This window comes from Canis aureus, chromosome 2 (genome assembly GCF_053574225.1).
Source record: "Canis aureus isolate CA01 chromosome 2, VMU_Caureus_v.1.0, whole genome shotgun sequence".
Lineage (NCBI taxonomy): Eukaryota > Metazoa > Chordata > Mammalia > Carnivora > Canidae > Canis > Canis aureus.
Genome location: NC_135612.1, coordinates 54,698,063 through 54,723,021, shown reverse-complemented (window position 1 = coordinate 54,723,021; position 24,959 = coordinate 54,698,063). Strand labels below are relative to the sequence as shown.

The 24,959-nt window shown below is 47.0% G+C and overlaps 1 protein-coding gene and 1 long non-coding RNA gene across 6 annotated transcripts; one reads left to right on the top strand and one right to left on the bottom strand.

The window, feature by feature from the left end:
* Nucleotides 1–291: 291 nt before the first annotated feature.
* ZSCAN2 (zinc finger and SCAN domain containing 2) lies at nt 292–20,769 on the bottom strand. Of its 5 annotated transcripts, XM_077873165.1 has the most exons (4): nt 20,617–20,769; nt 17,699–18,208; nt 6,383–6,513; nt 2,869–3,006 (listed from the first exon to the last, which is right to left on the bottom strand). In XM_077873165.1, exons 2-3 carry the CDS (start codon nt 18,099–18,101, stop codon nt 6,410–6,412), a joined length of 507 nt encoding a protein of 168 aa, XP_077729291.1. In that variant the 5' UTR covers nt 18,102–18,208; nt 20,617–20,769; the 3' UTR covers nt 2,869–3,006; nt 6,383–6,409. The 5 variants fall into 5 exon arrangements, with proteins under 5 accessions (XP_077729266.1, XP_077729268.1, XP_077729278.1 ...); XM_077873140.1 differs by lacking the exon at nt 6,383–6,513 and having other exon boundaries at nt 292–3,006; XM_077873142.1 differs by lacking the exons at nt 6,383–6,513; nt 20,617–20,769 and adding an exon at nt 20,205–20,434 and having other exon boundaries at nt 292–3,006.
* Nucleotides 20,770–20,816: 47 nt separating this feature from the next.
* LOC144298357 (uncharacterized) lies at nt 20,817–23,311 on the top strand. The gene is made up of 3 exons (XR_013365312.1): nt 20,817–21,008; nt 21,138–21,471; nt 23,127–23,311. It is a non-coding gene; the product is annotated as an uncharacterized LOC144298357 (long non-coding RNA).
* Nucleotides 23,312–24,959: the final 1,648 nt, after the last annotated feature.

Sequence of the window (24,959 nt, the reverse complement as noted above, 5' to 3'; positions counted from 1 at the left end):
GAGGATTCCCAACGACCTCCTTAGAAGACCGCCTGGCTCCTTGACCAAAGCTGCCACTCCAAGTCCTGCCTGACAGACTGAATGAACTGTTGGCAAAAGGCAGTGGGCAGGTGTGTGCACTAGTCAAGCACACAAGTCTTGGTTCACCCAAAGGTGTGTTTTTTGAAACCACTGATTTTTACTCCCTGAAGGTCTTGAACCACTTTCGGCCTAGGGCAGAAGGTGAGTGGGTAGGAAGTGAGGTGTGGGTTTGCTAATAGTCAAGTTCACATTAAAAGGCAGACACAGGAAAAGAATGGGACTCTATTTTATTAGGAAACATTGAGCATTCTATAAGAACCAAGGCCCATTGTGAGCATAGGCTCCATGCACTGGAGGAGATGGTTTCATATTTCCCAGAAACACCTGATCTGCTCTCCTCTTCCTTATAACAAACCCCTTGCCCTGCTATCACCCCCTGGTCTTTATGGTTTCAAGGACCCAAGAACAAAGCCCTGGTAGCATCCCAAGATCGACACCTTCAGGACAACAACTGATTCAAGCCCAGATCTCTCCAGAGGACAGATAATGTGTCCTCAAAATCAACACTTCCTTAAAAATATATACGTATATAAAACCTATCAGACAAATTCCAGCTTTGCACATACAAAAAACAAAAACAAAAACAGAAGAACAGAGGAATGACAAGTGCATAGAGATGATTCAGGGGCTATGTATCCATGAGGGTGAAGACACAAGCCCACCCTAAGAGAGCAAGACTGTTTCACCCTCGAAGAGACAGAAACCACTGTCCGCCAGGGGTAGGTGGCTGGGGGCTCCCAATTTCACACTAAAAAAACAGAACCCCACTAAAACTAGTGCATTCCCCTGGCAGCCGACTTACCACAGAATGGTAAGCAGAGACACAAGCAAACGTGTCAACCTCCTCAGTTTATACCCTCACTGGTGGGTCCTGCTCCACTCTTACCAATGGAAAAGCTCCTGGGACATTGGTTCTAGGCCACACTCCCTCGTGCCTACATGTTCCTGACACTTTCTATGGATAGAAAAAGGCTTTACCTTCATATGGATGGCTCAGAATTGGAAAAGCCCATCCACCGTGACCTGAAATTGAAGCCCAGGACAACTCCAGGAAGAGGTTCTTCTGACCCAACCCTCTGGCATGCCAGCAACTTGGGGTGAAGGCACCTTAACCTAACCAAGTGGCAGCAGGATAACCAGACCACACCTACCGGTTTCCAGTATTTCTGAGCCTGTGGCCCGTGTGTGTGGCCCACACACTCACCCTCCTCTACCAAAGAGGAAACAGACACAGAGGATCAGGAGAGAGGAAGTCCATCGTGGGTCGTGCAATGAAACAGGAAAAAGACACAACTTCTGACCATCCCTTCCTGTGCTCTGTTCTGGGGGTTTGACTCTGAACACAAAGATGGCAACATGGTAGAGATGAGGATGAGCAAGGGTGAGATTCTGGCAGAAGTCCCCAAAGACCACTTAGGAGGAATGGCTCTCCTAAAGGGATGCCAGTATTGGGGGGCAGCCCTCATTATGCCTCTCTGCCAGCTCAGTACCCTTTCTCTTTCATGTGAGTCCTCTGGTGGGTAATGAAGTTGGAGCTATTGCTGAAGCCCTTGCCACACTCGGGGCACTTGTAGGGCTTTTCCCCCGTGTGGATACGCTGGTGGATGATGAGAACAGAATTCCAGCTGAAGCCCTTCCCGCACTCGGGGCACCGGTATGGCTTGTCCCCCAAGTGGGCACGCTGGTGCATGACCAAGATGGAGCCCCGGCTAAAGCTCTTGCCGCACATGAGACACTCATAGGGCTTCTCGCCCGTGTGGGTGCGCTGGTGCACCACGAGCTGGGAGCGCTGGCTGAAGCTCTTGCCACACTCCCCACACTGGTAGGGCTTCTCGCCGGTGTGCACTCGCTGGTGCTTGACGAGGTTGGAGCTCCAGCTGAAGCTCTCCCCGCAAGTCAGGCACTCATACGGCTTTTCACCAGTGTGCGCCCCCTGGTGGGCGATCAAGCTGGAGCTCTGGCTGAAGCTCTTGCCGCACTCGCCGCACTTATAGGGCTTCTCCACCAGATGCGTCCTCCTGTGCGTGGCCAGGTTGGAGCTGCGGCTGAAGCTCTTGCCGCACTCCGCACACTGGTAGGGCTTCTCCCCGGTGTGTGTCCTCCGGTGCGTGATGAGTGCTGAGCTCTGGCTGAACCTCTGCCTGCAGTCAGGGCACTCATATGGCTTCTCCCCTGTGTGGATCCTCTGGTGCCGTATCAGATTGGAGTTGTAGCTGAAGCTCTCACCACACTCCTTACACTCATACGGCTTCTCACCCGTGTGGATGCCCTGGTGCGTGTTAAGGCTGGACCGGTTGCCAAAACTCTTCCCACACTCAGGGCATGAGTAGGGCTTCTCCCCTGTGTGGGTTCGCTGGTGAGCAATGAGGTTGGGGCTCCTGCTGAAACTCTTGCCGCACTCAGCGCACTGAAAAGGCTTTTCTCCTGTGTGGATCCGCTGGTGGGTGATGAGGTTTGCACTCCGGCTAAAGCTTTTCCCACAGTCCCTGCATTTGTAGGGTTTCTCTCCTGTGTGGGTGGTTTGGTGTCTACTGAAGTTGGAGCCGTCACTGAAGCTTTTCCCACATTCGTTGCATTTGTAGTATTTCTCTCCTGTGTGGGTCCGCTCGTGTGTGATCAGGTGGGACTTCCGGCTGAAGGTTTTCCCACACTGGGGGCACTCATAGGGCTTCTCACCCAGGTAGGTGCCCTGAAGGCCGATGAGCTGCCCGACCTCCCTGCCCTGGGTGGGGACCTCCCGGGCATCCTCACATGGGGCCTTTGCCTGGGGCTCCCTGGAGCCACAGTCTCTCTCACGGTCACTTTCCCAGTCGCACTGCGGGATGCCTTCCCCTTCGGGCATTTCTGAGAACATCTCCCGTGACTCTGCATCCTCAAATAGATCTTGATTAGAATTCTCCCCATTGTCACTCTGGATCTCGAAATCTGAAACAGTAAAAAAGGACGTACAATTTATATGGAATTTCCTATAATGATGAGAAAAAGAAAGGAAACCAAGGAAATATTTAAAACATTAAACTTCTAATGAAAATAAAGAGGTAGAACACCTGGGTGGCTCAGTGGTTAAGTGTCTGCCTTCAGCTCAGGGTGTGATTCTGGAGTCCTGGAATTGAGTCCTAGGATTGAGTCCCTGCAGGGAGCCTGCTTCTCCCTCTGCCTCTCTCTCTCTCTCTGTGTTTCTCATGAATAAATAAATAAAATCTTAAAAAAAAAAAAAAGGCTAAAGAATCCTCCAACTTTTCAAACCAGGTTGATTTCCTTCTACATGATTATCTACTTGTCAGACCTCCTACCCATGTGGCAATCACCCAGAATTTCTAAGTCTTAAAGATTTGGGTTCTAGGTCTGTATCTGTTTCTTGGTTGGGAAATGAAGTCAGGTGGGAATGGGAACATCCTAATCAATAGAAGGCAACAGGGTACACAATGACCCCTAATTCTCACTGTTGTGCCTGATGTGTAACAGGTACGCAATTACATTTAGTGAATGAATGAATGGATTTTTCACTGGACCACAGAAATTTCCCTAAAGCTCAGTCTCCTTTCAAAAAGAGCTTATATAGTAACCTCATGCATTATGATATGTCTGGTATTTATAATCTTATTAGATTATAATAGGTAAGACACAGACAAGATGACAGGGCCCCTGCAACAAGGACTCTAGGGTCTATACAGATGACCGGAAACAAGTACACAGTTAAAAGAGCCCTAAAATGTATCTGCAGTAGGAGCTTACGGATGGACCTCCCATTGGTAGTACAAAAATATATACCATCCAGAAATTTGTCAAACATTCAGGTGAAAGGAATCATGAGGACGGACTGCTGACAACAAATGCATCCTCTTCCTTCACTGAGAGACTCTGAAGTCTATCCCAGGATTGAGCCAGAGCAGTGGAGAGCCATGAACCTGGACCTCACTGCAGAACTGAGTGGTATGTTGATTTAACGGCTCTGGCCAACAGTCAGGAACAGTCTGATAAGTGTCATTAGAAATTAATGACTGTCAGGAATGTTAATGCTGCCAGGAAGTTGTTGGTGACACTATTTATGCCACACAATGTCCTCTTATGAACGAGAAGGAAATTTCCCTCTAACTGAAATTCCCAAGAGAACTGCTCTTCTGAGCAACTGATGTGTGTTTGCCTTTTGCCTCTGGTCATGGCTCCCTCTCTGCCTTGCCTGCCCGGAAGCTTGGAGCCAAATGCTCAGAGAGAGAATACTGCATGTTTGTGCAGCCCACAACCTGTGTTCTTTCATTTTTACCTCCCACTATTTCCTTTTTTTATATAATTTCCTTGTGTTTCCTTCCTTCCCTCTCTCCCTCCTTTTTTGGCTAATCTTCCCTTATTGTTACAATTTTAGTATATGTGTTGCCGAAGTGAGAACCCTTGTGCTCTGTTTCTATAAGTTGTCTTCAATTCTTTTTTGGAATTCTAGAGGGTGTACAGAAATAAATCAATGATTTATTGATAAGGAGGATAGCTGATTATTTCTAACACTTAACATCAGACCTCCAGAGAAAGCAGATCCATCCAAAACAGGGAAGACAATTAGTAAAATAATGACATGAGGTCCTAGTGATATTCCCATTATTGAAGCTAAGAAATAGTTTCTTTTTTTTTTTCTTTTTAAAAGATTTTATTCATCCATTTGACACAGAGAGGGAGAGAGCCCAAGCAGGGCAGGTAGAAGCAGAGGGAGAGGGAGAAGCAGGCTCCGCACGAGCAGGGAGCCTGATGTGGAGCTCGATTCCAGGACTGAATCAAAGGCAGACACTTAACCAACTGAGCACTTCAAGCACCCCCAAAATAGTTTATTTAAAGTTAGATGCTCGGGCAGCCCCAGTGGCTCAGCGGTTTAGCACCACCTTCTGCCCAGGGTGTGATCCCAGAAACCCGGGATCGAGTCCCACATCGGGATCCCTGCATGGAGCCTGCTTCTCTCTCTGCCTGTGTCTCTGCGTCTCTCTCTCTATGTCTCTCATGCATAAATAAATTTTAAAAAATCTTCAAAGTTAGATGCTCAATTCGGTGATTATTAATTTCTGTAGGTTAAGGCAAATTTCCATATGTGCACATGATAAAATGTGACAGGCCCTCAGGCAGAACCTGGGTCCTAGTTATACTGCTAGTCAATATAAAATTGTATTTAAGCTTACAAGTAAGCACATGATTACATTTCACGCTCACTAGCACATACGCTGCTGGTCACGTGTGGGCTTGTAGAACTGCCCTTCTGGCTCAGGTCACAAAGCACAAAGCAGGCTCCCATATGGCTAGGACCAGCAGCTCTACGCTTCAACTTCCTGCAACAGGGTTTGGAAGTTTCTAGCACAGAGGTCTGCTATCAACCATTCTTCTACAAGGTCCTCCAGGCAGAGGCCCTGATTGATTTTCTACAAGCTAATACTACCAAAAACATTTTTAAAAAGGACTTTAGTAGGGGCGGCTGGGTGGCTCAGTCAATTGAGCACCTGACTACTGATTTGGGCTCAGGCCGTGATCTCAGCATCATGAGATCGAGCCCCACATCTGCACTCAGCAGAGAGTCTCCTTGAATTTCTCTCCCTCTGCCTCTCCTCCCAGCTTGCTTTTCTCTCTCTCAAATAAATAAATAAACCATTTAAAAAAAATAACTTTAGTAATTGTTCTCTTCTGAATAGAGACATTAGCTGATAAGGTTTTCCACTGCCTTAAACTCAGAAGAACTGGTTGGTATGCTCTGGAATGAGCTCAGAAGCAACAGGGAAAACAAACAAAAACTCAAATTCCATTTGCAGTGAGATTGGAGGAAGATTAACTTGCAGACATCAAAACACATGTAAGGCCTTCCAAAACCAGCAGAGACATGGTTGAGGCCAATGAGGCAGGAAGTGAACAGAACAAATGTGGAAGGCAACATGTGGGGGGCAGCAGGGAACTGAGGGGCAACTAAAAAGTTCAGGCAGAGGGGCACCTGGGTGGCCCAGTCTGCTGAGCAGTTGACTCGTAAGTTCAAGCTTCCCCATTGGGCTCCACACTGGGTGTGGCGCTTACTTTTTGAAAAAAGGTAGGGGGACACCTGGGTGGCTCAGCGGTTTGGCGTCTGCTTTCGGCTCAGGGCGTGTCAGGGTGTGATCCTAGAGTCCCGGGATGGAGTCCCACATCAGGCTCCCTGCATGGAGCCTGCTTCTCCCTCTGTCTGTGTCTCTGCCTCTCTCTCATGAATAAATACATAAAATCTAAAAAAAAAAAAAAAAAAAAAAAAAAGGACATAAAAAAGCTCAGACAGAAAATCACTTCCTGGAGGTAAGGGACTCACCATTAAGAGCAACAGTGCACCTGCGAACTAGGGCAAGCAGGGCTGGCTTCTTTGGTTCAGAGAAGCACAGGAGGTGAAGCTACAACCAGAATCACCCAGATGACCTATATACTGCAGGAAGCTTTCTGCTTCTGTAAAGCAGAGAAGGAGAGAGCCTTTCACCCTCACATATTAATCATGTATTAATCATGGCAATTATGACTAAGAAAGTGACATTTTTCATGCATTAAAAAAAAAATTTAAACAAAGGGTGCCTGCAAGGCTCAGTCACTTAAGCATCCAACTCTTGGTTTTGAGCTCAGGTCATGATTTCAGGGTAGTGAGATTGAGCCCCGCCTTGGGATCCACACTCAGCCAGGAGTCTGCTTGAGATTCTCTCTCTCTCGCTCTCCCTCTGCCGCCCCCCTGCCCCGCCCCATGCACACGCACGTTCTCTGTTAAGAAAAAAAAAAAGAAAAGAAAAAGAAGAAAAAACTTAAATGAAGCAACTGCCTCTAGGAAGGAAGACCACTCAGTAAAAGTCAAGGAAGAGACAGTGAGACAGCAGGAAGAGATGGAGTGGAGCTGGCAGGACTCGGGACAGCAGAGGAAATCTGTAGACAGAGGACAGGCTGAGAGGAAGTGCAAAAGGAGAACAGGCATGCTGGCAAGCCCAGCAAGGGGAAAAGAGGGCTGAGATGAGCAGAGCAGTTAAAGGAAGGGAACAAAGAGGACAAAGGGATTAACAAGAAGGACAGAGAGGTCAGATGAAAGGAGAGGCCATGCACACATAACTGGGAGTTCTCAAACGGGGGAACAAAACCAAAGAACAGAACAAACACTGAAAGCAAAAAGCTGCCAGGACCCTGGACAGGTGCACTATGTCAGGAAAACTGACACTGAGTGGCTAACGACGGGCACAGGGATGGCAAGGCAAAAGGCTCAGATCACTCCCATGGGGGAAGAGAACCAGCTGGGCTCAGACTGCTCTACAGGGACAATGCCTGCAGACACAAGGCAGACAGGGAAAGAAAGGGGATGCCCAGGATTCTGTGCTCATGAAACTGTCCTTCAAGTATCATGTTTGCAGGCAAACAGCTTTGAATATGCACAAATTCGCAGAATATGGTTCCTCTGAGTCCTTCTTAGAGAAAATTAAATAGGAGGTGAGCTTTGGTCAACCAAAATGAGGGGAACTCAGGGCAAACAGGCTGAGGACAAACACCTGACACGTGGGACTCCAGAATGAAGTCTCAAATTACTGTGGCCATTACAATGAGAAGAGAATGTAGAGGCCACAGAGCAACATAGAAATGTCTCTAGCCAAAACTGGGGTTGAGAGAAGGTGGGAAAGAGGACATATTCATTGACTGACTGCCTCATCTGGATTGCCTCCCTAAACCTGGGAGTTCAAGGCATACTATTTAAAATTGGCAAATCATGCACCTGAAGTGTGTCCTTACCAGTGCAAAAATAAACAGTGCAAAAATAAAGAGCGCCTGCCTGGCTTAATGGGTAGAGCATGCAACTCTTGATCCTGGAGTCATGAATTTGAGCCCCACGTTGGGTACAGAGACAACTAAAAACAAAAACAAAAATTTAGGGATGCCTCAGGGCTGAGTCGGTTAAGCGTCTGCCTTCGGCTCAGATCATGATCCTAGGGTCCTGGGATTGAGCACTGTGTTGGGCTCCCTGCTCAGTGTGGAGTCTGCTTGAGATTCTTTCTCTCTCTCTAAAATAATTAAATCTTGGGATCTGTGGGTGGTGCAGCGGTTTAGCGCCTGCCTTTGGCCTGGGGCACGATCCTGGAGACCCGGGATCGAGTCCCATGTCGGGCTCCCGGTGCATGGAGCCTGCTTCTCCCTCTGCCTATGTCTCTGCCTCTCTCTCTCTCTCTGTGTGACTATCATAAATAAATAAAAATTAAAAAATTAAAATAAAATAATTAAATCTTTTTTTTAAAAAAATGAGTCCCTGAGACAAACTGAACAGAATATATCATTCTTAGGGTGCCTTGGTGGCTCAGTCAGTTGGGCATCTGACTCTTGGTTTTGATTAGGGTCATGATCTCAGTGTCTTAGGATTGAGCCCTGTTCAGGCTCCACGCTCAGTAAAGAGTCTGCTTAAGATTCTGTCTCTCTCTCCTCTGCCCCCCCCCACCTTGCACATGCTCTTGCTCTAAAAGCAAATGAATAAATCTTTAAAAAATGAATATATGATTCTCCCCTTGTGCACTGCTGGAATGTAAAATGGTGCAGTCAATGTGGAAAACAGTGTGGTGGCTCCTCAAAAAATTAAACATAGAATTACCATATGATCTAATAATTCCTCATCTGGGTATACATCCAAAAGAACTGAAAGCAAGGACTGAAACAGGTGTTTGTATACCCACGTTCTTGCATTACCTGTAATAACCAAGTGCTGAAAACCCAAAGGTCCATCAAGGAATGAATGGAGTATTATTCAGCCTTGAAAAGAAATGAAATTCTGACCCATGCTTCTACATGGATGAATCTTGAGGACATTATGTGAAGTTAAATAAACCAGACACAAAAGGATAAATATCATATGATTACTCTCTATGAGGTACCAAAAGCAGGCAAATTTATCATAGTGATAGAAATTAGAATGTTGGGTGCCAGGTGCTGCTGGGGAGGGAGGGAGGAATGGAGAGTTGTTTCCTGGGCATAGAATTTCAGTTTGAGAAAAGGAAAAGGTTCTGAAGATGGATGATGGTGATGGTTGTATAGCAATATGAATATATTTAATGTCTGTGAAATACAACAAAAATGGTTAAAATGAAAAAAAAATGGTTAAAATGGCAAATTTTGTTATGTAAATTTTATCACACCATAAAGAGAATATGATTCATAGTTTTATGTATTCTATCAAATTTAAAATAGGTGGCATTACCTACTAATTCTGAAATTAGTTTAGAAGATTAAATAAATGCTCAGCAAGGCAGAGAATTCTCAGAAACGTTATTAAACTTCTGATGGTACAATAGGGAAAAGAATAATATCTTGTTGTAATGAGTACTTCCCCAATCAAAGCTGAACATATGGTTTCATAAAGTTATAATTTACTTTTCATTTCTAAATTGCCTACTCATATCTCTGACCTTTCATTCCACTGCATTGACTTTTCTATGGATTACAGCAGCTCTTACAGATCAAGAGCTTTTTGTTCTTTTCGTTGTTTTTTTAAGATTTACTTATTTTAGAGAGAGAGAATGTGTGTGCACATGCACGAGCAGGAAGCAGAGGGAGGGGCAGAAGCAGACTCCCCACTGAGCAGGGAGCCCGACACAGGGCTCAATCCCAGGACCCTGAGATCATGACCCAAGCCAAAGTCAAGAGCTGGATGCTCAAGTAGTTGAGCCACTCAGGCACCCCTAGATCAAGAGTCTTTGACTCTTATCTGCTGTACTGCAGACTTCGTTGCAAAAATTGCCTTCCAGTTGGTATATTGTCTTTTAACTCTGTTCATGGTACTGTTTTTATACAAATGTCTTTTTGTTTTCCTGAGTCCCGTCCAGCTTTGAAGATGGCTGTCTTGTATAAGAGGTTGTTCACCAAAAGATGATAAAAATATTCTCCTACATTATTCCAGTCTTTTATAGAGATCTATAATCCATCTAAAATTTATTTTTGTGTCACCTGTAAGACAGAAATCTATTACTGTGTAAGTTATGAACTAAGGATCCAGTGTTAGTTTTTTCAGAACGGTGAGACCACTGTCCAAATACTATCCACTGAATGGTTGCTGCATGGCCATGGGCCCTCTTTCTGCCTTTTCTGGTTAGTAAACAAAAGCCGCAGTCAAGGCTCAGAATAAAGCAATAGTTCTTGGATTCTCCGGCCCTAGACAGAGGCTCTACACTCAGATGTGCAGCACCTCCCCACTGCTGCTCCTGGGGCTGTGCATGTCCCCCTTCCTGGACAAGACACTTCTGCTTTCTCTCACACTGGAAAACAGATCACGATGAGGGTGAGGAAAATTGGTATCAACAGGGAGATAAACCTGATTTTACTGTAATTTATTTAGAAAAATGAACCAGTCATAGACTTTAATGCTCTAGTCTGGGTTAGGCTCCAAAAATTTTGGCAAAGCCCTTCCCACCTGATTAGGACCTCAACACCATGGTCAGAGCCACTGCCCTAAAATGCAGGGATGTTTCTAACACAGCTTGTCGCCGAGTTGGGCTCTCCCCGTCAGAGTACTGCCCTGGCAAGGCTGGCAGGAGCCTGCTGGTGCCTGAGTGACTGGGAGCACTGGTCCACCTCCACTCTGGCTGCCTGAAAGATTAACCATTGACAAAACGGGCAATGAGCTCTGTTATCTGTTTAAATGAATGATTGCCAAACATTTTAGAGTTATATGTTACATCTAAAGAGCTCTGAATGGTATGTGTTTCAAATATTTAAGTGAATTAAAAGCGATTTTTGTTTTGAAGCTGAGAATCATAACTTTAAAAAAGACAAACACCTTTACAACCCACCAATACTCTCCATTCCTGGTCCTGTTAAGAAAAATCTATGTATTTGCTCTTTGTTGTTATGAAGGGAGCATTTGGCTGGGGCACCAAACTCAGAATAGGCGACCTGTTGCCTGTGTTCACCAAAAGCCAGGAAATGCTAAAGATGCCTGGAGAGGTAAGCCGTGGTTCTTGGGCTTGACTGTTGAACAACAGTAGGTTTGAAGTGGATAACCTCCATTCCTCTGTAGGCTAGAGGAGAGCTTCTCAAACTTCAAAGTGCAGACGAATCACCTGGAGAGCTTGTTAAATGCAGATTCTACTTCACTTGGATTAGGTGAGACTGAGCATGCCTTTCTATTTTTTTTTTTTTATTTATTTATTATAGTCACACAGAGAGAGAGAGAGAGAGAGAGAGAGAGAGGCAGAGACACAGGCAGAGGGAGAAGCAGGCTCCATGCACCGGGAGCCCGATGTGGGATTCGATCCCGGGTCTCCAGGATCACGCCCTGGGCCAAAGGCAGGCGCCAAACCGCTGCGCCACCCAGGGATCCCTGAGCATGCCTTTCTAATAAGCCCCAGGTGACACCAGTATTGTTGGTCCATGGACCACACTGAGAGTAAGGCTCTAAGCAGTGGTTTTGAAACTGCTGCAGCTTAGGACAATGTGGGAGCTTTCAAAACCTCCCTGCCTGGGCTGCACCCCAAGCCAATGAAATCAGAAAATCAGAATCCCTGGAAGTGGGGCCCCAAGTGATTCCAACATGTGGCTGAGTTGGAGAACCAGAGGTCTAGCACAGTGGCTTGCTAACTGGAGCTTAAGTCAGGATCACTTGGACGGCTTGTTAAACCATGAGGTGCTGGGCACCACCCTGAGTTTCTGGTTCAATAGGTCTGGGATGGGACAGCCCAGGAAGTTCATTTCAAATACATTTGCAGATGATGCTGATGCTGCTGGTTTGGAGACCACATGCTGTACTGATGGTCAGAGGATTGATATACCAGGATTCATCCATTTTGAGCCCCCAAATTTTCCCTTTGCTCCCCTGTGACATCAACAGTTTCTTTTTCGGGTGATGGAGCTTCTGTGAGATAAAATCTGTGTGTCAGGAGAGGAACATTTCCTCTGCATGTTGAACCAACTCTGGTGTGTGGCATCTGGGGAAGGCCACCGTGGCATGAGTCCCTGATTTGCAGGCTGTAGGTTACCTTTCTGCTTACTTCTTACAGGTGGATGAGCCCTGGGTAGAGTACTTAGACAACAGGCCTGGGTCAAGCTATCTCACTTCTACAGAGATTGTAGTTTCTGAACCAAAAACCGGGCCATGCAAATTGAGAAATGATTTCTGGCCCCAGACTCCAGGCTGCTTACAGATAGGAATCTGAGAGGCATGGTTTGTCCACCCACTATTGAACTTTGAGACATTCTGATGACTTACAAGGACAAATATTTCATCTTCAGGAGTACCCTGGACAAATCTAGGTTGTCGTTCACCAAATCACCCGAAAAAAAGAAAAAAGGGAGGTGTTCTGGGTTTTATGCTGGGACTTTATAACAAGTGAGAGAGATACCCTGTGATTTTCACAAATGGTCTTTCAATGGGTCTGTAAAACACAGGCTGAAAACACAGCCGCCAGGGGCCAATCTCACTTCAACCGAAAACCCTCCTCGTTGGAGAGATGAACTCCACAGGACCACGGAAATCCTACTGAGGCTTGCAATTCTGGCCCTTTGCCAGTTCATTTTCTCTGTCATCTATTCACTGATGTGCACATCCATGGCCAGCTCCCTGGCACAAAAGACTGTCAGGCAAATGTCCTCCCTGGGGGTGTGGATTCACCATCCCCAAGGTTTCCAAAGTCAAAGCTTGTCCCATGCAAGTAAATGCTATTGGTCTCCCGCATGATTCCTGCAGTTTGGATGGATAATATCAGGTGAAAAAGGCCACCTTCTAGTTTATAGTTGGGCCAGGCAGGAAGGATGCCTTTGAGCCTTTGTTGTTTGAGAAATGGAATAGCACAAAACTTGGTCCTCAAAAACATGTTCTCTCTGTTTAAAAATATCTTTGGAGCGCCTGGCTAGCTCAGTCAGAAAAGCATGTGACTGATTCTCCATCTCAGGGTTGTGAGTTCGAGCCCCATGGTGTGGGTAGAGATTACTAAAAAGAATTTTTAAACTTAAAAATATCTTTATTAGTAGCATAAACATGATAGTATTCACTGTGTTTGCTGAACAAAGGATTCATATGGTACTTCCAAGGATGAAAATGCCAGAGGCTAAGAGTAAGTGCTCTTTTGCTGGACTAAGCTGTCTGGGCTGCCCACTGGCCTGAGCATCCCCCCAGGTCTGCAGCCTTGCCTCTCCCCTCTGTCCAGATTTGGAGTGTCCCAGCTGCCTTCTGCCAAGTGTGGGCTTGACCCCATTTTGTTTTAAAACCAAAGCTTAGCATGGCTTTCTTAAGCCATTCCAGGCAGAGAAGCCTGGAATGAGGAAGCCATCTATCTGCCTCCTTCATGGATGGAGCAGGGGAGCCTCTCCACACCTGCTGGTGGGCGGGAAAATTCATTCATTTGTGCCAGACACACTTACTGAGTTCCCACTGTGTGCAGTGCTGTGAGAGAAGAAAGAAAGGGAAAGAAAAGAAAAGAAAAGAAAAGAAAAGAAAAGAAAAGAAAAGAAAAGAAAAGAAAAGAAAAGAAAAGGAGAGAAGAAAACAGGTTCCATGCCTTCTGAGATTTTAAAGGTTCCTAGAAGAAATAAGACAACTATTCATATAAATAGAAAACAAGGTGGTACATAACCAAAAGCTAAAGGACATGGAGAATCCAAAGCACTGGGGGAAATTGCTTCTGGAAAAGGTGATCAGATTTCCAACTCAATTCAGGCACACAGATGGATGCTAGAAAGCATAGGCTACATTTAAGGAGCAGCAAGGTCTAGTCTGAATGGAGCCAGGGCAATGGTAGGAGGATGAAGGGCCACTGTGGGGCAGGTCCAGGCCAGACCACACAAGTCCCCATTTTTGAGCAGAATAAGGAGTACACACTTGATCTGGAGACATTGGGGAACTCATGCAGACTTTTATGCAGGAGCATGCCCGACCGTTCAGGTAGGAGTAGAACAGGGGCACCAGGTAAGGGAGAGGCCAGACTGCTTTAAGAGTTCAGAGCAGAAACAACAAGATTCTGAATGAGGACTGCACGTGGGGATGGAAACGTCTTTGGGAAATAGTCACAAGGAGGGATGAGTTTTACCACTTAAACTAGTAGCACAGATCCCATCTTCACTGGAATCATAAGAACCTTTCAATGTGAGTATCTAGAGGTGCCCATTAGTCAAATATTAAATAACCACTGTCCAAACAGGGATTAAAATGTCCACTGCTGAATAAAAGTTTGTCCAGAGGTCCCAAGGTGGATGAACAGAATAGAGGTCAAGTTGTCTTATGTTGAACAAATGTTTGAGGGGATGAAGACAAGCACACGAGTTCCTCTGAGTCATCACGGGGAAGGTCAGGAGGCTTTGCTAAATGAATGGAGACCAATAAAGCTGATCTCAAGGGTTGAAGTCAGAGGACTGACGAGCCCATCTTGGACATTCTGGGAGTGTTAAAAGGCACAAAACCCCCACAGCAAAGCCAGATGGGGAAGGCTGTCACAGTGGGTACCTGTCACCACATCAGCGGCACCTGCTCAGACCTGACCCTCCGCTTCACTACTTCCCTATTAATCCACAACCCTAGTGGTGCCTGGGCAGCTCAGTTGGTTAAGCACGTGACTCTTGGTTTCAGCTCAGGTCATGATCTCACAGATTGTGAGACTGAGCTTCACGGGCTCCACGCTCAGTTGGGAGTCTGCTTGAGCAGACTCTCACTCCCTCTCCTTATGCTCCTCCCCAGATTCATGCTTACTCTCATGCTCTCTCTCTAAAATAAACTAATCTTAAAAAATAAATAAATAAAAAGATACAACCACTTCAGAGATCACTCCTCAGCCCTCAACCCCTCTGGCCTCTCCACAGTATCTGACTAAAGATCCTAAAGATCATTACAAGCTTCTCACATCCATCAGGAGGCAAATGAACTAAGTTTTTAGGACAGGATAAGGGATTTGGGGGTTTTAATAGGAAGAGTAAAGTCAAAAGTTATTTTTCAGGGCCAAAGAAAACCAGGTATTTTTTTTTTTTTTCAAATAAAACCTGCCAAACACACGTTGAAGCAAACAGACTGGAGTTTGAATCCCGACTCCACCTCTTACTATCTAGTGTGTGACCTTGAGTAAGGGCTTGACCTTGCTGAATTTCCATTTCCTCATCTGTAGAGTGACAGCCCCACTCCCCTCCCGGGACTGCTAGTGAGAGGGACATGTGAGGAGTCCAGGGTAGGGCTGGGCTCACAAGGTCAGTCCCTTTTCCAAAAGCCAGGCTTCCTCCTACCTCTCAAGTCCCTGGGCTTGCTCACAACCTCTGCTCCCAAACCACCTCTTTTCCACTCTTTTCTTCTGAATCTTCCACACTGGACACCTTTGAATAAGCCACCTTCGTCTTACTCCTCGTCTGCATCTCCTCTTTCTAACACCCCACTAGGGACTATACTTTGCACCACAGATGTGATAAAATGCTTGAGAACATGGGCCAGGTTCTCAGACCCATGGGTTCAAATCCTGGTTGGGCCTCCTATGAACTGCATGATCTTCAGGGAGTCACTTAACTTCTCTGGTGATGATAACGTCACTCACCTCCCAAGATGGTAAAGTGTCCATCACTTTTGCATAGTGGATGCTAGGCACAAGGCCAGGACCAGAAAGGGATCTGTAAATGCTAGCTAGTGTTACTACTGGTTCTCCTTACATGTGTCCAGTGTCCTCTCCTTCTGCTATCCCCGCCACGGCCTGACCCCTATGCCTGCACGCCTAATGTCTGGGCGGCTTCCTGCCTGTTCTCCTGCCGCTGGCCTCTCCCTACTCAAATCAAACCTATATCCTGTTGCCAAATTCCACTTCCTCCCATTCCCCTTGGGCTCTAGTTCAAGAACCTGCTGAGGCCAATGACATTCAGTCCAAGCCCCCACCCACCCTTCCCCCAAACTCTACATCCTACCCCTTCCTAAAAACACACTTTACTCCCAAGCAGCCAGGCTCCCTTAGTGTCACCTGAACCAATGAGCTTCATGCCACCCCTCACTTTCTTCCCAGCTGCCACACCCTCCCTGTTGCCCTGCACTTTTCCAAATCCCACTCCAGCCTACAACCTCCTGCTCAAGCTCCACATTCTCTCTGACCTCTCCTACCCTCTCCTCTCCTTTCTCTGAGCTTCTATGGTTCTCATCAGTGCCAAGGCAGCCATCATCCATGGGTCCTGAAGCAGCCCTAGGGACCCGGGCAGATGTGAAGGAAACATCTGGTAATCGAAGGAGTGAAGTCTCCAGCTGAAGACCATAATGGAGACAGAGTAGCTAAATGGCATGCCTGGATCCCAGAATGTATTAGTAACACGGTGACAAGCTTGCAAAGAGCTCAAGTTTGAAATTATTATTTATTTATTTAAAGATTTTATTTATTTATTCATGAGAGACAGAGAGAGAGAGAGAGGCAGAGACACAGGCAGAGGGAGAAGCAGACTCCATACAGGGAGCCTGATGTGGGACTCGATCCCGGGACTCCAGGATCATGCCCTGAGGTGAAGGCAGGCACTTAACCACTGAGCCACCCAGGCGTCCCTGAAATTATTCTTTTAAGAGCCTAGGAGTGCAGCCCAGGTGGCTCAGCAGTTTAGCACCGCCATCAGTCCAGGGCGTGATCCTGGAGACCTGGGATCCAGTCCCATGTCAGGCTCCCTGCGTGAAGCCTGCTTCTCCCTCTGCCTGTGTCTCTGCCTCTCTCTCTCTCTCTCTCATGTGTGTGTGTGTCTCATGGGTAAATAAAATCTTAAAAAAAAAAAAAAAAAAAAGAGCCCAGGATGAGGGATGCCTGGATGGCTTAGTGGTTGAGCATCTGCCTTGGCTCAGGCATGATCCTGGGATCATGGGCCTGGGATTGAGTCCCACATTGGGCTCCCTGCAGGGAGCCTGCTTCTCCCTCTACCTGTGTATCTGCCTCTCTCTGTGGGTCTCTCATGAATAAATGAAATCTAAAAAAAAACAGAAACAAAAAATAAAAAAGGGCCTAGGATGACTTTATACCATAGCTAGTTCCTAGTTACTAGCCAGTTTACTCGTCATTGACTTGTTTCATAAGAATAATCACTCTTTAAAAATAGGATTATCTGGTTCTTGTAATTGCTGGAACTTCAAATATTTAGATGTTGGTTGCACAACAGAAGGTGCCAAGGGGTGGTTTATAGTCTTCAGTCCCCCTCCCTATAACCTCCATCGGCTTTCCAACCACTCCAAATAAACACAGAAGTAAACACTATGTTTATTACACAAATATAGCTCCAAGAATAGTTCTGTAAGCCTTTCCTATACCGAAATTCTGGAACTAGAACTGCACACAAGGACATTAACAGGTGACAATGTTGGGATACCTGGGTGGCTCAGCAGTTGAGAGTCCACCTTCAGCTCAAGGTGTGATCCCAGGGTCCTGGGATCGAGTCCCACATCGGGCTCCCTGCAGGGAGCCTGCTTCTCCCTCTGCCTGTCTCTCTGCCTCTCTCTGCATCTCTCATGAATAAATAAAATTTTTAAATAAAATAAAAACTAAATAAAAAAACTTAAAGTGACAATGTCCTCGTTGCCAGCAGCAGGAGGATGGGCTGTCCTCAGCTCCGTCCTGGATACCACCTTCTCCTCTTCCACACACACCACACTACTCCACTTTGGGGGGATGCTCCCACCCACTCCCCATGAGGTCCAGCATCTTACCACCGTCCCGAAGGGTCTGGGTCAAGTCTTCCACCAGGGCTACAGCCTCCTCACTGCTTTCGGGACGATGCTCCTGCAGCCAGGCCTGAATTTCCCTTGGTAGCACAGTCAGCATCTGTTCCTTAGTGTGCACTTCGGGCCTCAGCCAGCGCCGACAGAGCTCTCGAAGGCGGCCAAGGGCACCCTGCGGCCCTCCAGCTGCCTCCCCATGGGGGCTACCCTTGCCAGCACTCTGGGGAAAGGGCTCCGATTCAGGGCCATCCTCTTGCAGTACAGCTTCCTGCACCCAAGAATCATCCTCCAGGATCATGGTGGTGACCTCCTCCTGTTCGTCTTCCTCCTGAGGCACTTGGACCATGGGGCTCAGGGGAGTGGTTACTCTAGGCCCCTCTGCAGCCATCATTCACCTTCCTGGGGCAACCACCCAGGCTTCTAGCCTTGAACTTCAGTCTTCTAGGCCAGACTCACTGAGAAGACACCTCTCTCCTCAAATGTCAACAAGTAACGTGACTGGGAAATAAGAAAGAGAACCACATCAATAAGCAGACTGCCCCACAATGATCTAACTCACAGCAGCCCAGGTCAGGCCACCAAGTGATTCTTACATCTGCAAATCAACAGAAGTTTCCTGTCCCTCTTAAAGGAAAAATGGCTTATTCCTGAAAACCTCTTTCTATTAAAAGAAGTTAAGAAAAATTACAAGTACAAAAAATACAGCACTTTTCTTCCCAAAAGAATGGTATCAGAAATTCAAAGCCCTCCTAAGAACCCAAGACTGAGTTATTCTGTCCTAAATCAGTTCAGACTTGCTGTAGAATAAGTGACCTTGATCTAACACACAACTCAGTCCCTTAAGCTCAGTGACCATCTAATAGGTACAGGTAATAACACCTATCCTTCTTATCTTATGGGGATATCTTCAGGATTAGCAAGGATCAGATGTCAAGATACTTTGAGCCTCACTGGAAGGAAGGCAGTATCTAAACTGCATACTTACCACATGAGTATGAAGTTTTAAAATATTCACATTCTTCAATGCAGCCTTGGCCCCTTCAGGAATTTATCTTTAAAAATAACCATCTTTGTGGCACCTGGGTGGCTCAGTGGTTGAGTGTCTGCCTTTGGCTCAGGTCATGATCCCAGGGTCCTGGGATCGAGTCCCACATCAGGCTCCCTGCCTCAGGCTCTTTGCACGGAGCCTGCTTCTCCCTCTGCCAATGTCTCTGCCTCTCTGTGTCTTTCATGAATAAACAAAATCTTTTTTTTTTTATATTCATCATCCTTTTTTTAAAAATTTTTTTTTTAATTTTATGATAGTCACAGAGAGAGAGAGAGAGAGAGGCAGAGACACAGGCAGAGGGAGAAGCAGGCTCCATGAACCGGGAGCCTGACGTGGGATTCGATCCTGGGTCTCCAGGATCGCGCCCTGGGCCAAAGGCAGGCACTAAACTGCTGCACCACACAGGGATCCCAATAAACAAAATCTTAAAAAAAAAAAAAAAAAAAAAAAAAAACCATCTTTGTAAAGGATAATTTATTTGCAAAGAAACGAAACCATAGCATTGTTTCCAATTGCAAAAAAAAAAAAAAAAAAAATTGGCATTTAAAAAATCCAGCAGCAGAGGAATGAATGGTTAATGAATGATGGCACATCCATACAGTAAAATGTATTTAAAACCATGCTGAGGGATATGGGATCAAATCCCATATCGGGCTCCCTATGAGAACCCCGCTTCTCCCTCTATGTCTCTGCCTCTCTGTCTCTCATGAATAAATAAATAAAAATCTTTAAGAAAAAAACTATGCTGATTTAATAATGGCTACCTCTGGGTGCCGGATACTGACTGAGTAGGGGCTCAAAGAAGCCTTTGGGGTGCTAGAAATGTTCTATATCTTGATTTGATGATGGCTGCACAAAGCATACCTATGAAATTTAACATCTATGCATTCTGCCACATGTAGTTTCAAGTATTTTTTAAAATTATCCTGACAAGCATTGTTAACCATTAGTAATCTGAGATAATCTTTATAAAAACACCAGGCACAGTATGATCCCAAATCCGTTTAAAAATTTACACACAAGGAAAAACAAAACTTGGACGTGAATTCTACAAAATGTTGGCAGCCTTTAAACTACTATTTAAAATCAAGACTATAGGGACGCTTTGGTGGCTCAGTAGTTGAGCGTCTGCCTTTGGCTCAGATTGTGATCTCAGGGTACTGGGATCGAGTCCCACTTCACGCTCCCCACAAGGAGCCTGCTTCTCCCTCTGCCTATGTCTCTGCCTGTCTCTCATGAATAAATAAAATCTTTTTCAAAAAATAAAATAAAATCAAGGCTATAAAAGCAATGAAAATTTATTTTTATAAAATCACTACCACATCCTAAAGACTCAGATACCCCCCCCCCTTTAATAAATGGGGGTAGGGGGGAGAGACAGGGAAGGGAAAATAAAAAGAAGAAAGCAAAGCTAGTGGGAACACCGAAGCTCTCCTGTCTATTTACCAAAGGGCCAGAAGATGCCCAGGTAGGGGAGGCCCTGCGGCGAGCCCCGGAAATTTGCTCGCGCTCCGCTCATTCGCTGACCTGGGGCAAGACACGCCCCCTCGGGAGCTCAGTTTCCCCATCTGTAAAACGAGGAGCTGCGCGGGACGCCGTCCAGCGAGCTACCAGTCCCCACCCCGCAGCCCCGGCTGGGGTGCAGGGAGCTCACCGCCCGAAAGCAGCGTCTGAGCGCGTTCCCTGAGCGGACCCGGCGCGTCAAGCAGGGGGCCCCGGCCCGCGGGCGCGGACAGCTCCCCCGACGCCCCTCCCCCAGCAGGGCTGCCCGCACTGGCTCCAGGCCCGTTAGTCTCTAGCCGCGGGCTACTCCCAACCCCCGGCCCGCGCCGCTCCAGGCCCGAGTCTCCAAGCTCACCTCTCGGGACACCCGGTCGGGCTTCCACAGCCACTCCGCGCGCAAAAGCGCCCCCGGGCACGGCCCGGCCCCTCCGGATCACCGCGGCTCAAGCCCGAGGGGCACCGAGAACAATGGACGGGAGAAGCCCGCCCCCCGCCGCGCTCATTGGCCTCAGAGAACGCCCCCTGGAAACCCTGCTCTCCTATTGGTGAATCCGGCCCCCAGCCCGGCGCGGGGCGGGGGAGGCCGGACCGAGGGGATCCTGGGAGTTGTAGTCCAAAGCGGTGGCCCGGCCCGCGGGCTGGAAGCCCGGCTGGGAGCTGAGAGCCCCCGCGGTGCGGCAGCGCGGGCAGCGGGGAAATCCACTGACTGACCCTTAGGACCCCAGGGATGGCTGCAGCTATGACCTGGTACGGGTCATTTCACTTCCCTGAGGTCTCCGTGTATTTGCCTACGGAAAGTGAAAGTTGAGTGGGGGGGGGGCTCCCACCCCGCTGCACGAGCCCGGCAAGCCCCTCCCTACCCCCCCACCCCCCCAGCCTGCAGGTCCTCGCTTGCACCTGTCCCTGGTACACCCCTTTGTTTCCTGACGTGGTGTTCCTGCTGCTGGAGGCGGTCCTGCTGCTGGAGACGAGCCCAGTCTCGCCTCTTCTGTCTCGAAAGAAGTCCCATTCTTTCGTCCCCCTGGTCTTCTTGGAGCCTGCCCCATGCGCGCCTCCCTGGGCGCGGACGCCGCTCCCAGCACACCTGTTCCACGTCTCCGGGTGAGTCCTGGTTCCCAGGACTGGGAGGCGAGAGTGGGAGACCCGCCTCTGTCCTTCCCGAGGTTGGTGCCCTCGAAGAAGCAGCTGCCCCAACCCTGTCTGACAACAGGTGAGAACCCCTCTGGAAACCTAAGGGGAAGATCTGAGGATGAAGAGAAACACGCTCTTGGTGGTCTGAGATAGAAAAACTGTGAATGTTCATGCACAACAATCATCGGAGGCGCGCAAGCAAACGACTGCATTTGTTGTTTTAATTTTTAATTTATATTACATTTCATATTCATGAAAATTTTATGAGTATCTGAGAAATGGGTGATTTTAATCTCCTTTTCTGTGAACTGATTGTTCGTATCTTCCTATGTCTTTGTTGGTTGATTTGTTTTCTTTTGGTCCAGTATGGTTTACATACGGTGTTATGTTTGAGGTGTACAATATAGTGATTAACACTTCCATACCACACCCAGTGCTCATCAGCGACTTCACCCACCTTCCTACTCACCTCCCCCCTGATAACCGCAGTTGGTTCTCTCTAGCTAAGAGTCTGCTTTTGATTTGTCTTTTCTTTTTGTTTTGTTTCTTAAACTCCACGTTTAAGTAAGATCATAAGGTATTTGCTTTTCTCTGATGGACTTAACTTCGATTAGCATAATACCCCCTGGCTCCATCCATGTTGTTGCAGATGACAAGATTTCATTCTTATACTTCTTTTCATGTTTTTTTTTTTTTTAAGAATTTATTTATTTGTTCATGAGATACAGAGAAAGAGGCAGAGACACAGGCAGAGGGAGAAGCAGGCTCCATGTAGGGAGCCCCGATACAGGACTGGATCCCAGGACCCCAGGATCACGCCCTGAGCCAAAGGCAGATGCTCAACCGCTGAGCCACCCATGCATTCCTCTTTTCATGTTTTTTTTTTTAAGATTTTATTTATTTATTCATGAGAGACACAGAGAAAGAGAGAGGCAGAGACACAGGCAGAGGAAGAAGCAGGCTCCATGCAGAGACCCCTATGTGGGACTTGATCCCGGGACTCCAGGATCACGTCCTGGGCTGAAGGCAGGCACTAAACTGCTGAGCCACCCAGGCGTCCCTCCTTTCATGTTTTTTTTTTTAATAATAAATTTATTTTTCATTGGTGTTCAATTTGCCAACATACAGAATAACACCCAGTGCTCATCCCGTCAAATGCCCCCCTCAGTGCCCGTCACCCATTCACCCCCACCCCCCACCCTCCTCCCTTTCCACCACCCCTCGTTCGTTTCCCAGAGTTAGGAGTCTTCATGTTCTGTCTCCCTTTCTGATATTTCCTACCCATTTCTTCTCCCTTCCCTTCTTTTCCCTTTCACTATTATTCATATTCCCCAAATGAATGAGACCATATAATGTTTGTCCTTCTCCGATTGACTTATTTCACTCAGCATAATACCCTCTTTTCATGTTTTAATCAAAGTTATTTGCAAGAGTTCTTAGTGTATTAAGAAAATGGGGGGGGGGGGAGTGGTGCCTGGGTGGCTCAGCGATTGAGTGCCTGCCTTCTGCTCAGGTCCTGGTCTCGAGATCCCAGGATTGTGTCCCGCCTCCAGCTCCCTGCATGGAGCCTGCTTCTCCCTCTGCCTGTGTCTCTGCCTCTCTCTCTCTCTCTGTGTCTCTTATGAATAAATAAATAAAATCTTTTTTTTTTTTGTAAGAAAGAAAATGGTTTCTTTGTCACAGAAGTTGCTATTTCTCAGTTTGCTGGATTTTCTCTTTCTGGTTTTTTTTTAGCACAAATGTTTATGTTGGGGATCCCTGGGTGGCGCAGCGGTTTGACGCCTGTCGTTGGCCCAAGGCGCGATCCTGGAGACCTGGGATCAAATCCCACATCGGGCTCCCGGTGCATGGAGCCTGCTTCTCCCTCTGCCTATGTCTCTGCCTCTTTCTCTCTCTCTGTGACTATCATAAATTAAAAAAAAAAAAAAATGTTTATGTTGTCTGTCTTGTCTTTTTATAGCTTCTGAGTTTTGTGTCATTCTTAGAAAGTTCTCTGCACCATTCCAAAGATTATTTCAGTTTCACTTGTTTTTCACTAATGAATCCCTTTAATCAGTCCAAGTGTAAAGATGCAAGGTGAGCTTCAGCTGTGGAGTATTACCTCCTCAGCAGCATACTAATTTATTGGCCTAAAGTGACCACATGCAAATAGCACCACCTCCAGGCCAGCTTGAGAAGTTGGCACTACCTGCCTGGATGCAGAACTCCTAGTGGCCACTCCCCTGGACAGCGGTCCTAGAGAGCCAGATGCGCAAAACATTGAGGATGATAATTCTCAGGGATGATCTCGTATTACAAAGAATGGTCTTTCCACATTTCCATCCTTACTAGGAATGGGAATGTACACAAATGGGAAAAGGTTTGTTTGGGAGTGGGGGGCTGAGGGGTTCACTGCTGAAACTGTCTAGCAGCCAAAGAATGCATTTACCTCTGCTCCTATCACAAGCCAACCCTTGACCACAAGAAACTGGCACGGTCTTGTCACAAGAGAATCCTGGAATCCGCCATCTCTTCTCTGTGCCTGAGTTGATCCTAGCCAATGTCAACTGTCCCAGGTTTAGATAAAAAGCAATTCACATTTGGGGCCCTTGGATGGCTCAGTTGGTTAAGCATCTGCCTTCAGCTCAGGTCATGTTCTCAGGGTCCTGGGATCAAGTCCCATGTTAGGCTCACTGTTCCTCGGGAAGTCTGCTTCTCCCTGTCGCTCTGCCTACTTGTATGTGCACATGCTCTCTCTCTCTCTCTCTCTTTCTCTGTCTCTCTGTCAGATAAAGAAATAAATAAAATCTTAAACAAACAAACAAACAAAAAAAAACCAGGCAGCCTGGGTGGCTCAGCAGTTTAGCACCGGGCGTGATCCTGGAGTACCAAGATCGAGTCCCTCATTGGGCTTCCTGCATGGAGCCTGCTTCTCCCTCTGCCTGTGTCCCTGCCTCTCTCTCTCTCTTTGTGTCTCTCATGAGTAAACAAATAAAATCTTTAAAAAAAAAAAAAAAAACTTCTGAAAACTAGTCTGGCTAAGTAAAAGGGACTTATTGAAAGAATGTTAGGGAACTCACAGTGTAAATGGGAAAGAATCAGGCTTAATGAAGAACAGTTGAGAACCAAGAAACCGGATAAGTTAGGCCCCAAGAATCACAACAGTCTCTTAGCAGAAACAGGCTAGTGTGACCACTCTGCGTCCCCTTGTGACCCTACAGCCACCTCTGTTAGCCTGCCTTCCTTTCAATGTTCTAAGACCAGGGAAAGCACATGTGGTTGGCTGAGTCTGTCCCATGCCCACTCCCTGAGCCCACCAGGGTGAGAGGGAATTGGATCTGGCTCTGAGTTTTCCTTATGAATACCCTACACAAAGGCAGGTTCTCCTCTCCAGAGACTGAAGGGTTACTAGGAGAAACTGAACAGCAGAAGGTACCGGTGTCACTACTTATTTTTAGATGCTGAGCAAGAAGAGACCTTGCCCCAGGGAATGCTCAATCTAAGGCTTTTGGGGAGCTCCCAGGTCAACTAGAATTGATGAGGTGATAAGGCTGGAGATGGGTAGAATGTGCTTTTCATAATAATACT